General features: G+C 46.5%; 1 protein-coding gene across 1 annotated transcript in view; it reads left to right on the top strand.

Moving 5' to 3' along the window:
- Positions 1-13,589, top strand: part of LOC137533666 (platelet glycoprotein IX-like) — a 29,219-nt gene extending 15,630 nt beyond the window's left edge. Inside the window, exon 2 of the mRNA XM_068255005.1 lies at positions 12,208-13,589. Within this exon, the coding sequence (XP_068111106.1) occupies positions 12,209-12,844 (636 nt within the window). The 5' untranslated portion in view covers position 12,208 and the 3' untranslated portion in view covers positions 12,845-13,589. The remainder of the gene's footprint in view (positions 1-12,207) is intronic.
- The last annotated feature ends 2,190 nt before the right edge of the window (positions 13,590-15,779 follow it).

Here is a 15,779-nt window from a genome sequence, read left to right as displayed (position 1 = left end):
TGGCCAATGTGGAGCGAGGGCTGGAGCACGCGGTTGGTGAAAGGGTCCACGTCACCATGGACTCCTGGAGCAGCCGCTTCGGGACAGGCCGCTACCTGTCTTTCACTGTCCACTGGGTCAGCTTGGTGGAAGGGGGTGAGGATGGGAGAGCAGCAGCGGGCACAGCAGCAGCAACACAGTGGGTGGTGCCCCCCCCCGCAGGGTCAGGGGAACTGCAGCAGGTTCCTCCGATCCTCTGCCATCCTCCGGCACACCTGGCCAAACCCCCCGCCTCAGCAGCAGCGTGAAGGCCCGCCACTGCCAAGCGCTGCTGCAGTTGGTCAGCCTTGGGAAGACCAAGCTGACGGCAACCCATGTGTTGGCCAAACTCCAGGAGCAGGAGAGGATTTGGCTGACCCCCAGAGGCCTCAGAGTCGGAGAGGTGGTGGCCGACAATGGGGCCAATCTGGTTGCCGCAATAGACAGGGGAAACCTGACCCATATCCCCTGTCTTGCCCACGTGCTGAACCTGGTGGTGCAAAAGTTCTTGCGCACCTACCAGGGGATGGGCGAACTGCTGGAAACGGCAAGGAACGTTGTGCGTCACTTCCGGCGCTCGGCTGCAGCCTGTGCGAGCCTGGAAGACGTGCAAAAGGAGCTGGAGCTGCCACGCCATCGGCTGATCCTTGACGTTCCGACTCGCTGGAACTCCACCCTGGCGATGTTGGAGCATCTGGTTGAACAGAAGCACGCTGTCAACCAGTACCTTGCCCTGGCCACTGTTTCCGCCGCTCAGAGAAGGGACAAGACCAGCAACATCCCGTCCATCGTCCCCGATGATGACTGGAGGCACATGCAGCAGGTGTGCTTAGTGCTGGCTCCCTTTCTGCAGGCCACTAACATGGTGAGCAGGGGCCATGCTATGGTCTGCGAGTGGGTGCCCCTGGTTTGTCTGCTGAACAGGGCCCTCGATGCTTTGCTGGAACAGGGAGCGGCAGCCTTGGACCAGCAGGAGCGGCAAGCAGCTGCACAGTCCACCTCTGAGGGGGAGGAGGAGGAGGACTTGGTGGAGGTCCCTGACCTTGCTGCTGATGAGGGGGAGCAGCACAGTGCAGCTGAGTTGGTGCGGGGGTGGAGAGAGGATGAGGCTGACGAGGCAGAGGAGGAGGATGAGGACAGCACTGCCATCGATGTGCCAGCACACGTGGCCGCCTCTTCCCAATGGCAGCGCACATGCTGGCGTGCCTGCGCAAGGACCCCAGGGTGATCCAGATGAAGCAGAGGGAGGACATCTGGATCAGCATGATGTTGGACCCACGCCTCAAGGGGAAGTTGAGCCAGTTCCTGCCGCCTGCAGGAGGAGACCCAGCGCAACAAATAAGGAGCTTGCAGCAGGCCCTTGTTGAGCGCTTGGAGGAAGCCTTCCCCCAGCCTTCCACCCCCACTGTCCAGCAGCCAGCACAGAGGCAGCAGCAGGTGCCTGCATCCAGCAGCAAGCGCCCCACAGACCTGCTGTCTCTCAGCCACGAGCTCTACAGGACTGTAGAGGCTCCGGCAGCAGTGACTAGAGAGGAGGTGCATGCAGCAGCATCCTCCTCCGGTCACAGCCAGCGCCTGACCCGCATGGTGGCTGACTACATGGGGTCCTACAGCGGGCTTGACAGCGATGCCCCTGTTGATCCCATGGAGTATTGGGTCAAGCGCCTGGAGATCTGGAGCGAGCTGGCGCAGTACGCCCTGGAAGTGCTGTCCTGCCCCTCTTCCAGCGTGCTGTCCGAGCGCTGCTTCAGTGCAGCTGGTGGCGTGGTCACCGAGAAACGCTCACGTCTGTCTCACAAGTCTGTGGACAGACTGACGTTTCTCAAGATGAACCAGGCGTGGGTGGAAGGCGAGTTCCTGGCCCCTGTTGTCGGCGAGAGGGGGACATGAACTGGCTAAGAACCATCGTTAATGTGCCTTACCACCCTCTACCACCTCCTGGCTCCTGCTCACTAAGCCAGCCTGGTTCAGTTTGACTATTACGTCGCCTGCAGCCACACATTTTACACCTACAGTGGGCTGCTGTGTACTGCCCTTCTGCTGTCGGTCTGTGTTTCCCACTGCCAGGGTACACAGAATTACATTCTGCTGCCACTCTGCCACCAGCTATTACGTCAAACAATAGCTATATATCTGTGTAATTGGTTTTACAAACAAAACCAAAAAACCATTAAAAAAAAAAAAAAGGTTTAATTTTTCTGAGGTGCCCGGGTTGAAAACTGTGTTGTCCCAGTTGTGTATTGGACACGATGTGGGCTGCACGACCGCTGTCTGGGACCTCCTGTTGTGTTTATTTACAGCCCTGGTATCACCGCTAAGTACCAGGGCTATTATGTCACGCTGCCTGCCTGCTGCCACACTCACACTACTCCTCCATTCCTCCTGCTGCTGCTGTCTGTCTGTGTTTCCCACTGCCAGGGTACACAGAATTACCTTCTGCTGCCACACTGCCACCAGCTATTACGTCAAACAATAGCTGCTCAAATTACTCCTCCATTCCTCCTGCTGCTGCTGCTGCTGTCGGTCTGTGTTTCCCACTGCCAGGGTACACAGAATTACATTCTGCTGCCACTCTGCCACCAGCTATTACGTCAAACAATAGCTATATATCTGTGTAATTGGTTTTACAAACAAAACCAAAAAACCATTAAAAAAAAAAAAAGGTTTAATTTTTCTGAGGTGCCCGGGTTGAAAACTGTGTTGTCCCAGTTGTGTATTGGACACGATGTGGGCTGCACGACCGCTGTCTGGGACCTCCTGTTGTGTTTATTTACAGCCCTGGTATCATCGCTAGGTACCAGGGCTATTATGTCACGCTGCCTGCCTGCTGCCACACTCACACTACTCCTCCATTCCTCCTGCTGCTGCTGTCTGTCTGTGTTTCCCACTGCCAGGGTACACAGAATTACCTTCTGCTGCCACACTGCCACCAGCTATTACGTCAAACAATAGCTGCTCACATTACTCCTCCATTCCTCCTGCTGCTGCTGCTGTCGGTCTGTGTTTCCCACTGCCAGGGTACACAGAATTACATTCTGCTGCCACTCTGCCACCAGCTATTACGTCAAACAATAGCTATATATCTGTGTAATTGGTTTTACAAACAAAACCAAAAAACCATTAAAAAAAAAAAAAAAGGTTTAATTTTTCTGAGGTGCCCGGGTTGAAAACTGTGTTGTCCCAGTTGTGTATTGGACACGATGTGGGCTGCACGACCGCTGTCTGGGACCTCCTGTTGTGTTTATTTACAGCCCTGGTATCACCGCTAGGTACCAGGGCTATTATGTCACGCTGCCTGCCTGCTGCCACACTCACACTACTCCTCCATTCCTCCTGCTGCTGCTGTCTGTCTGTGTTTCCCACTGCCAGGGTACACAGAATTACCTTCTGCTGCCACTCTGTCACCAGCTATTACGTCAAACAATAGCTGCTCACATAATTACTCCTCCATTCCTCCCGCTGCTGCTGCTGTCGGTCTGTGTTTCCCACTGCCAGGGTACACAGACAGAATTACCTTCTGCTGCCACTCTGCCACCAGCTATTACGTCAAACAATAGCTGCTCACATAATTACTCCTCCATTCCTCCCGCTGCTGCTGCTGTCGGTCTGTGTTTCCCACTGCCAGGGTACACAGAATTACCTTCTGCTGCCACTCTGCCACCAGCTATTACGTCAAACAATAGCTATATATCTGTGTAATTGGTTGTACAAACAAAACCAAAAAACCATTAAAAAAAAAAAGGTTTCATTTTTCTGAGGTGCCCGGGTTGAAAACTGTGTTGTCCCAGTTGTGTATTGGACACGATGTGGGCTGCACGACCGCTGTCTGGGACCTCCTGCCTGCTGTGTTTATTTACAGCCCTGGTATCACCGCTAGGTACCAGGGCTATTATGTCACGCTGCCTGCCTCATTGACTGCCTGCTGCCACACACTCATCCTCCTCCTCCTGCTGCTGAATTTACCTCCTGCTGTCTGTGTGTTTCCACTGCCAGGGAGCACATACAATGGCGCTTCCAACATGCGTGCGCCACCAGCTATTTGTTACGCTCAAAAATAGCTGCATTTTTAAAAAAAAAAAATGAAAAGAGAAATAAGTGAAGAAGAAGACGATATAGAAGAAGAAGAAGAAGATGAAGAAGAAGAAGATGAAGAAGAAGAAGAAGAAGGAGAAGAAGAAGAAGATGAAGAAGAAGAAAATGAAGAAGAAGAAGATGAAGAAGATGAAGAGGAAGAAGAAGAAGAAGAAGATGAAGAAGAAGAAGAAGAAGAAGAAGAAGAAGAAGAAGAAGAAGAAGAAGAAGAAGAAGAAGAAGAAGAAGAAGATGAAGAAGATGAAGAAGAAGAAGATGAAGAAGATGAAGAAGAAGATGAAGAAGATGAAGAAGATGAAGAAGAAGAAGATGAAGGAGAAGAAGATGATGATGAAGAAGATGAAGAAGATGAAGAAGAAGAAGATGAAGAAGAAGAAGAAGAAGAAGAAGAAGAAGAAGAAGAAGAAGAAGAAGAAGAAGAAGAAGACAATATAGAAGAAGAAGAAGATATAGAAGAAGAAGATATAGAAGAAGAAGAAGAAGATATAGAAGATAAAGAAGAAGAAGAAGAAGAAGAAGAAGAAGTATATACAGTACTGAACAAAATTCTGGACACAACTTCTCTTTTCACCTTTTTTTTTTTAAAGGAACATCCCCACATAATCACTTGCTGTTGTTACTTGGAAAAAAAGATGTTTAGCTATTTAAGGCCAATTCGAATAGTCAGCTCGAATAATGAGCTCGAATACCGACTCGAATAGTGAGCTCGAAGTCCGAGGTCGAATCGAATAGTAAAAATTATTCGACTCGAATATTCGACTGACCTCGAATAATTTACTATTCGAATTCGACCAAACTCGAATTTTAAAAAGGGGTATTTGAGCACCACTCTACATCATAATTATTGCTTCTGAAGGTTTTAGGACGTAGAATCTACATACCCCATTAAAAATCACCACCTGCCGCATGTGCATGGTCCTGTGAATGATTGTTGCTAGCAAATGGCAACAATCATTCAATAAAGATAAGCAAAAAAAAAAAAAAAAGTTTTTAAACATTTTTTAAAGTGACATGGTCCTAATAAAATAAAAAGTCTTTTTTCTTTAAATCTTTAAAAAGTTTCTTTTTTTTTTTAAATCCCTAGGTAATTTTTAACCCCATCCTAGCCTATTAACCCATTATTAACCCCTGCAATACCTATGCCTGTTTATAAATGTTTAACGACTGCCACCAGTAGCGATCGGATGCAATCGCTAGGGTGAAAGTTTTAGGCCCCGATGCTCTGCAGATGTAATGCTCTGCTGTTGCCTAGTGATGCATCTGTACAGCTCTATGCCCCCTGAACTGTCGCCCTAGCGAATGCATTCAATCACCACAGACGTGCAGACTGGGGATAACGGTCCGCCACATGCTCAGCTAGTAATAAAATATGGCACATGGGTATCATTTTAACTGGGAAGGGCCAAATAATTCATTTTTATGTGTTTTATAACTGTGGGACGTGTCATGTGACAATTAAGCGTGAAAAAAATGGGTATCTTCTGCATTTACGCCTAATTTTTCCCCATAAAATGATGATAAAATAAAACAGTTTTGGGAAAAAATAGAGAAAACATAGACTGTAGTGAAAAAAAACAAAATACATATCACTAAGATGGTATATGTAATACAGCTGTATCAAAGCGACAGCTAAAGTGTCAAAAATGTCCGGAACCTTCAGGGCCCTTTTCACTCCGGGGCGGAGCAGTATTTTTACCCCACCCCACTGCCAAGCAATGAAAATTTATGGAGACTCATACTGCGATGTTACACCGCGATCAAAGTGACGTTTTCACCGCATCCCCGATTCAGGGCCAGAACTACTTTACCGCGCGGATTCTGCAACGAGCTGTGCCGGAAGTCATGTTAGTCTACGGCGATGTGTAGATTTGAAAAAATTCACCAACGTGACGTCACAGCGTGCATGCGTGGAAGCATATTATAACAATACGCTTCCGTGCCCTTCTGCATACCTGAAGCAGGAAGTGACGTGCGCGTGACGTGCTCTTGCTGTCACTTCCTGCATCCGGTATGCAGAAGTGCACGGAAGTGCACTGTTAAAATACGCTTCTGCGGCGGCGCGGTGTTCCCTAAAGGCCAGTTTTTGATGGTGTGATGCTGATGCTGGTTTATGATGTGAAACCAGCCTAACTCTGATCAGCAGAGTGTTATCACCCTGTCCCTGCTTAATGTGTCATTTTCCTGTCCTGCACCCTCCCTGGTAGTACCTCTGTAAAAGGGTTAAATAAAAGAATAGTCAGAAATGGCTTTGTTACTTCAGGCGGGGTGGTACGATGAGAGGTACATATAGATTTTATAAGCACCTTGGGCAGGTTGTGGGAAGGGTTAAATGCTATAATACACAATGGGCTCGATTCAGTAAACGGTGCTAACCCAGTTAGCACGCCTAAAGGCTTTGGGCGTGCTAACTAGGGTGCTAAGTAGTTAGCACATACAAACTACTTAACACCGTAGTTAGCACATGCAAACTACTTAGCACCGTAGTTAGGACGTGCAAACTACTACTTAGCACCGTGCTAACTAGGGTGCTAAGCTCCATGGTTAGATACCCCTGGTCTTGCTAATTATGATCTTGTAAAAGATAGAACATTTGGAAATTTAAATTCAATCTGAGCTCTATAAATTATGTGATGATCATTATATTATTGTTCACAAAACCTCTCATCTTCCACAGTGATAATTGATGCTGAAGCTACTGTTGGAAAAGTTAGGAGGCGCACTGCTACACTGCATATTCTGTCATATGTTCCTTTTCTTTGTTGAATAAACACTGATTTTTTAAAAAAAAACTAGGGTGCTAAGTAGTTTACATGTGCTAACTACGGTGCTAAGTAGTTTGCATGTGCTAACTAGGGTGCTAAGTAGTTTACATGTGCTAACTAGGGTGCTAAGTAGTTTACATGTGCTAACTACGGTGCTAAGTAGTTTACATGTGCTGCTAACTACTTAGCACGTGCAAAGCATGTTAGCACATGCAAAGTGGCTTTTCACTGGCGTGCTAACACTTAGCACCCTTTTCTGAATCAAGCCCAATATTTATGGAGGAGCTGGTATAGATGATGATGAGGCTTTGCTGAGCTCTATTGATGGTCACAAAGAGTAAATCTCTGTGCAGCAGAGGGAGGAGGTGGAGTCTATTTTGCTGAGCTGTAGTGATGGCCACAAAGAGTTCATCTCTGTACAGCAGAGGAAGAACGTGGGTAGAGTCATATTTGCCTTATAAAATTTGTATCTTTTAATTTCATGCCACATAAACCTAACTGCTATCTTCACCTCTCATTATTTTTTTAGCTTGTGTGTGTGTGTGTGTGGGGGGGGGGGGGGGGGGAGGGGGGGGGGACAGAAATGTGACAATTGCAATGCCTTCTGATGAGGCTGGAGGATGAGATTGAGTGAGAGCAGCACAATGATCCGTCCAGGTGCTTAAAGTGGATCCGAGATGAACTTTTACTCATTGCATAATTGTGTTCCTTTCCTATTGTTTATAGGGCATTCCTCAAGCCAAATACTTTTTTGTTTTTGTTTTAATACTCTAATTTCCTATAAACTAAACAAGCCTCGCCCACAGTCTTTCAGAGAGCCTTGGCATTTTCAGACAGTAGCAAGGGCTCATGGGAGCTCATAGTTACATACAGTAGTTATTTGGGTTGAAAAAAGACATACGTCCATCGAGTTCAACCATAGAACAAAGTACAACACCTCCCTCACATATCTCTGTTGATCCAGAGGGAGGCGGAAAAACCCTTACAAGGCATGGTCCAATTAGCCCCAAAAGGGAAAAAATTCCTTCCCGACTCCAGATGGCAATCAGATAAAATCCCTGGATCAACATCATTAGGCATTACCTAGTAATTGTAGCCATGGATGTCTTTCAATGCAAGGAAAGCATCTAAGCCCCCTTTAAATGCAGGTATAGAATTTGCCATAACGACTTCCTGTGGCAATGCATTCCACATCTTAATCACTCTTACTGTAAAGAACCCTTACCTAAATAAATGGGTAAAACGTTTTTCCTCCATGCGCAGATCATGTCCTCTAGTCCTTTGAGAAGGCCTAGGGACAAAAAGCTCATCCGCCAAGCTTTTATATTGCCCTCTGATGTATTTATACATGTTAATTAGATCCCCTCTAAGGCGTCTTTTCTCTAGACTAAATAAACCCAGTTTATCTAACCTTTCTTGGTAAGTGAGACCTTCCATCCCACGTATCAATTTTGTTGCTCGTCTCTGCACCTGCTCTAAAACTGCAATATCTTTTTTGTAATGTGGTGCCCAGAACTGAATTCCATATTCCAGATGTGGCCTTACTAGAGAGTTAAACAGGGGCAATATTATGCTAGCATCTCGAGTTTTTATTTCCCTTTTAATGCATCCCAAAATTTTATAAGTTTTAGCTGCAGCGGCTTGGCATTGAGTACGATTATTTAACTTGTTGTCGATGAGTACTCCTAAGTCCTTCTCCAAGTTTGATGTCCCCAACTGTCTCCCATTTATTTTGTATGGTGCTAGACCAGGGGTCCCCAAACTTTTTGGGTCAAGGGCCGGGTCAACAGACTCAACATACTTCAGTGTGCTGGGGGGGCCGGAATATACATAAAATGATGTAGAAAAACATAACATTGAGCCTAGGTGTTGAAGACAGCGCCTATTAACATGGGCAGCCCTCAAGTCTCCCATTTAACCTTAGCAGAATTAAAGCCCTCAACACAGCATGTGCAGATAGTATGCCTTCCAACACAGCATGTGCAGATAGTATGCCTTCCAACACAGCATGTGCAGATAGTATGCCCTCCAACACAGCATGTGCAGATAGTATGCCTTCCAACACAGCATGTGCAGATAGTATGCCTTCCAACACAGCATGTGCGGATAGTATGCCTTCCAACACAGCATGTGCGGATAGTATGCCTTCCAACACAGCATGTGCAGATAGTATGCCTTCCAACACAGCATGTGCAGATAATATGCCTTCCAACACAGCATGTGCATATAGTATGCCTTCCAACACAGCATGTGCAGATAGTATGCCTTCCAACACAGCATGTGCAGATAGTATGCCTTCCAACACAGCATGTGCGGATAGTATGCCTTCCAACACAGCATGTGCAGATAGTATGCCTTCCAACACAGCATGTGCAGATAGTATGCCTTCCAACACAGCATGTGCAGATAGTATGCCTTCCAACACAGCATGTGCAGATAGTATGCCCTCCAACACAGCATGTGCAGATAGTATGCCTTCCAACACAGCATGTGCAGATAGTATGCCTTCCAACACAGCATGTGCAGATAGTATGCCTTCCAACACAGCATGTGCAGATAGTATGCCTTCCAACACAGCATGTGCGGATAGTATGCCTTCCAACACAGCATGTGCGGATAGTATGCCTTCCAACACAGCATGTGCGGATAGTATGCCTTCCAACACAGCATGTGCGGATAGTATGCCTTCCAACACAGCATGTGCAGATAGTATGCCTTCCAACACAGCATGTGCAGATAGTATGCCTTCCAACACAGCATGTGCAGATAGTATGCCTTCCAACACAGCATGTGCGGATAGTATGCCTTCCAACACAGCATGTGCGGATAGTATGCCTTCCAACACAGCATGTGCGGATAGTATACCTTCCAACACAGCATGTGCAGATAGTATGCCTTCCAACACAGCATGTGCAGATAGTATGCCCTCCAACACAGCATGTGCAGATAGTATGCCCTCCAACACAGCATGTGCAGATAGTATGCCTTCCAACACAGCATGTGCAGATAGTATGCCCTCCAACACAGTGCAGATATCGTGACCCTAACATAGCAAGTCATATGTGAGCCATAATGTCACCCAATGGCCTGCAAAAGCCTGCAGCATAATCTCACCCATACACACACGATCTTTGTAGAAACATATGCAGCTCAGTCTGGGCAGGAGGAGGGGAAGGTGTTACTAGCCAGAGATTTCAGAGGCAGAGGGGAGGAGGAGGGGGGATTAGGTTTGCTGAGTGCTGAAGATGCAGATAAGCTTCCCTGTGTGTAATGTTTACAAACAACATGGCTGCTGTCATTGTATCATAGGAAGAAATAATCATTCTATTGAAGCTGTTTGCAGCTAGATTTGCTGTGTAAACTATCTAAACTTTAGATAACATATATAGACAAGTTACTTGTTATAGTTAGTTTTTCATCCCGTATCCGCTTTAATATTCCGATAAACAAGTGTGAGTCGCAGAAGGGTGAAAGCTGGATGTATCGTTGCAGTTTTATATGACTGGTGAATTAAGAGATTTCATCGGCAGCAAGATGTCATTATGTCCCTGTCACTTTATTTGCTGTTGGGAGAAATCATATCGCCACAAAATAAACAGGCTTATTATATCCAAAGAAAAATAACCACATTGGTAATCCTGTCCCTACCTAATACTTTCACCTAACCCTTAGCCTATCCAAAAACTGCCCTAATAACCTAAGGTCCGTACCCATGATGCAATTTTTCCAACATATCATCGCTTCCACGATTTTGCAACCATGGGTGCGTTCTTGCAATTACACTATCTATTACACGATCAATTACACAATCAGAGGCGCTATTCGTGCTACTGACGAGCTACTGTTTGTCCCCTATCTTATTGCCTGATGAAGCAGGCTGTGCCTGTGAAACGCGTTGCATCTTTTGGGGTACCAATAATAAATTTATTTGTTTAATTCAGACAGTATTTTGAGTCTGCTTTCCGGAGGTAAGTCCACCACTGCCTCCCAGCAAATTTTAAAATTTTTATTACCTTTTATCCTGCTGGCGCCTCTGTTCTCTTACGATAATACTGTGTCCACCCCTGGTGGAGGGGTGACCTACCCCTACTTTCCTGATCTACAGAGAGCGACATCTTAACCCTGAGTGAGGACAGGTCTAATCTCCTCACCTGCATCTACAGTGGTTGCCTAAGAGGTAACCCATGTTTGTGAGTATATTCATCTCACACTTACATTTATCCACGGTTTCCAATACATACTACACTATATTGGGCTCTCGGTGTTTCTTATTTAGCATGACAGATTGCATCGTGGACGATCGTCTCGATCCCTGTAGACTCCAGCGCAAAGTACCGTGATGTGTTCCTGCGGTCGAAGTTGGATTTGGGCACAATCGCTTATCGGGTCGCAGTCGCCGTAGGTTCCCCAATCCAGCTTCTGCTCTTGCAGTGGGTACTCAGCTTACTACTTATCCCGCTCCCCAAATCAGTACCCCTATACCCCTTTAATCCAGGGGGGGTCGAGACCTGGGGCCCCCTTGATTTTAAAGAGGGCTTACAGATTCCACCATAAGCTGAACACCCCCCCCCCCCCCCCCTACACAATACCTACTTCCACAAGCATGAGGTAGGTACCCCCACCTCCTCCTGGGCCCGGAGCTGGGGATGAGCCCCTTGTCCATGCATCCATTTGGAAGGTCCGAGCATTGTCATGTGATTATCCGGTGCAAACATAATCAGCGACCGTGTGAATGACTGCTTTATGTGCTCAAAGATTGCAGAGTTGCACGACTTGCGACTCAAGGAAAACATATCAGAAATGCACCCTGTATGTATTCAGAGAGTTTACCCTCACTGATAAGAAATTCCCCTTTTTACCACTTACTTGCTCTCAGAAGCCATTTTCTGTCAGGAAAGTGTTTTATAGTTGGAATTTCTTATCAGTGAGGGTCACACTGTAGTCACTTCCTGTCTGAGTCAGCCACTTACATACCTGATATTTAACTCTTGCAGGCAGAGAAAGAAAAAAAGGAACACAGCATAGTTATTTGTGTGCTAGGCACTGTACATACACATGTCTATCTCATCATGTGACATGTCACTTTGGGTATCCTTTAAGAAAAACATGCAGAGATAAATCATACACCACCATCAGGAAGTGCAGCTTGCTTAGAATAGAGGAAATAACAGAGTGAATACAGTAAATGACAATCCCATAAAGATTACCATCACGTTCTACATACATTGACATCTTGTGGTTGTTTTACTATACTGCAGTTTAAGGTAATACTGTTGATACTTCCAACAAAATATTCTACAGCTGATTCTGGTTTTGTTTTTGTTTTTAATTTCAGGATGCTGGTTTGTCCAAAATTAATAATTCTGGGCCTCTGTTTGCTGACGACTTCCTGCGGAGGCGACTGTCCTGTAGAATGTAAATGTGTCCCGCTGGACAGAGGTGCTCTGAGAGTGGACTGCAGCTTTAGGGACTTGAATAGTCTCCCATCCTTCCCGAAGGAAACAGCAGAACTTCTACTGCAGGGGAACCAGATCACGACCGTCCCCGCCGGGGCTTTCGACAACTTAGTAAACTTAAAAAAGTTGAATTTATCCTCCAATCCGCTGCACTGTGACTGTACTATCCGGTACCTAATGATGTGGATCTCAGATGGAGATGTGGAGATAGACGATGGGATTAGATGTGCCTCCCCACTGTCGCTGTACGGGGAACGAGTCAGCCAGTTAGCAGGAAGCCAGATTGCATCTTGCTCCAGGCACCCAAGACTCTGCTCAGACTTTCTATTTAATGATGCGTTCCTTCATATTTTAATTATTCTTCTGCTGTTCCTAATGATCTGTTGTCTGGCAGCTTTTAAAAAGATAAAATTCCAAATCAAAGTAAGTGATCACAGTGTTGACCACAAGTGGTATCGGTATACGAGGGCTCGGTTTCTTAGAAGAAGGTCCTACACCTACTGGAAGGATGAATAATGTTTCCAGGCTAAGTCTCAGATAAAACGTAGTTGGTTACACATTTATGGTTGTATGGAGTAGCCCGGGGATTGTAGACTTTTCCCTTTTTTTCTCCGTGGAGGTCGCAGGAACAGTAAGCCAACCTTGGAGTTCTTGTTGTTGGCCACAAGCTCAGAATGTTCCTGAAGTAATCCAAATATTGTATATTGACTGAGAACTATACAGACCCCACATCATTTTTAGCTGGAAATGCTCTGGACCAATTCAGTGGAATCTACAAAATTAAAGAAAACATTTATTAAAGACAGTGGAAGACTCATCTGTTGATCACCATCAGAAAGCGTAGCTTCTAACTGTCCCTCTTTTGGAGGGACAGTCCCTCTTTGAGGACCCAATCCATTTGCCCCTCTTTCTTCCTCAGTACAACATAGTATAGGGAGGAGACTTAGCTGTGGAGCATCCCAATCATAGAGATTAATAGCCGATGAATCAAATAGGAAAAATAATGCTTTTATTGTATAGAAAATAGGTTAAAATCTCATGAGATGGCCGTCCCACCAAGTAACCTCTTTCCTCCTCGCTTGTCCTTCTTTCAGGGCTGATGTACAGATCTATGTAAATAGATCTACTGGAAAATGTGTTTAACCGACTCTAAACTTTATTCCCAAATTTTAAATTGATATATTTCTCATTTCAAATGTTAATATGAAGGAAAATGGACCAGTGTGGTTTAATTTATAAAACAACATAATTTTCTTATGAACTCTTCATGGTATGCATTATTAAGGGTGTGTCGGGGTGTGTCGATGGTGTGATTAGGGGTGTGACAGGGGCGTGATTAGGGGTGTGGCAGGGGCAAGACTTAAAGAGAGACTGAAGTCTCCATAAAGTCAGGTTTTTATTGCAAAAACCTGTTCAAGTTATTGCCCTAACTAAAACGCTGCATCCCTGCGGCTGAAATCTAACAAAATCCCCCCAAACTCCCCGGGGCACACTGCGGGGAGCGCTTCCGGGAGAGGCAGAGCTTTCAGCTGCAGCTCTGCCACTCTCCTCGCCCCTCTCAGTCTTCCTTCACTGAGAGGGGCGGGGGAGAGGCGGAGATATGCACTGATGGACGCGTGTAGAGGGAGAGCTGCAGCTGAAAGCTCTGCCTCTCACGGCAGCGCACATGGCAGCAAAATTCACAACCAAGAAAGCCACGGATTTTGTGAGGGGAGTTTGAGAGGATTTTGTTAGATTTCAGCCGCGGGGATGCAGCGTTTTAGTTAGGGCAATAATGTTGAACAGGTTTTTGCAATAAAAACCTGAATTTACGGAGACTTCAGAGTCTCTTTAAAGAGAACCTGTATTAAAAAAGTGCCCCTGGGGGGTACTCACCTTGGGAGGGGGAAACCTCAGGGTCCCAATGAGGCCTCCCCTTCCCCTGTAGCTGCAGGCCATCCAGCGCTGGCTCCCCCGAAGTGTCCCGGAATCCTCCCCCCACAAGCCTGACAGGCGCTGATTTATTTACCTTCCCTGGCTCCAGTGGGGGCGCTGTTGCGGCTTTCCTGATGGAGATAGGCAGAAATAGCCGATCTCTGTTGGGTCTGCTCTGCTGCGCAGGTGCAGGAGACTTGCAGGAGACTTGCACCTGTGCAGTAGAGCGGGCCGACAGCGATCGGCTATTTCCGCCTATATCCGAGAGAGCTGATACTGCACCTGCGCTGGAGCTGGGAAGGTAAATATGTACATCCCTGCTGTTCGGGGAGCTTTATCGCCGCCGCCGTGTAACCGAGGAGGACGGGGGAAGCCTCAATAGGATCCAGAGACTTCCCCCACACTAGGGGAGTACCCCTCAGGGGACGTTTTTCTTGTTACAGGTTTTCTTTAAGTGCCCTTCGTTCTTATCTCAAAAAGTTGGGAGGTATGAGAAGGAGGAAAGCAAAGTACCCACATCCAATCTTGTTGGGCCATGTCTACCTTTGAGTACTATGAACAGATGGAGTCAGGTAATCTTGGAGCCTGCACGGCACCGCGTAGTGCCTGATTTGGGCATCGCCATAGATCGGAATATTAATTACCGCTATAGCGGAGCAAGGGAATTTCTTCTCAAATGACTGCAATAGCTGGACCCTGAATTACGTGTCCAAAGGGACAAACTAGGCAATCAGTAGGGAAATATGTTTATTCTAATCCCCTACGTTGCCTTGTGGGGGGAGAGCCACCCCTCAGCTTCTCCCTGCACCCGAATCGCCACCGCCGGAACCATACATAAGCCAGCAGATTGTGTAGGCCAACTCTCATACTACATGGAAATGGTAAGCAGGGCCGCCATCAGGGGGAGATAACTAACACTAGTGTGAGGGGCCCGAGGCCTTCCCTTAATGGAAAATAAAATTAAAAACTGGCCTGTTTAGTGGGCTCTCCTCATGCCCGCCGCTCCCCCCGTTCTCCTCCATCCCCCTCTGTCAGTTAGTGAGTGACCCCCAAACTTATTTCCAGGTCGAGGTGGTTGTGGCTTGTACGCATTCATGCAGCCGGGAGGGAGCGCTCTGTGCAGGCGCACTACATAGTTGTGACGCCCAGGCCTGATGATGTGTGACGGGTCCCAAAATTTCTGATGGTGGCCCTGGTGATAAGATTGAACAATCAAGATTGGATGTGTGTACTTAGCTTAAAAGTAAAAGGATAGATGCTTGCTACACAACTTCAGGAAGGTTGATGAGTCAAATTTGACTTGTAGTAACCTTTACTAGGAAAAGATCTGATAATCTGCTTTCTTTATTATCTTGATCTATTTGGCTGCAGTAGTGTCTGAATAACACCAGAATAGCATCATGCAGCTAATCTTGTCAGATCTGACAATAATGTCAGAAACACCTGATCTGCTGCATGCTTGTTCAGGGGCTATGGCTAAAAGTATTAGAGGCAGAAGATCAGCAGGATAGCCAGGTAACTGGTATTGCTTAAAAGG

The sequence above is a fragment of the Hyperolius riggenbachi genome, chromosome 9 (assembly GCF_040937935.1).
Source record: "Hyperolius riggenbachi isolate aHypRig1 chromosome 9, aHypRig1.pri, whole genome shotgun sequence".
NCBI classification, from domain to species: Eukaryota; Metazoa; Chordata; class Amphibia; order Anura; family Hyperoliidae; genus Hyperolius; species Hyperolius riggenbachi.
Note: the sequence above shows the minus strand (reverse complement) of the source record. Positions and strands in the feature narration are given on the sequence as shown.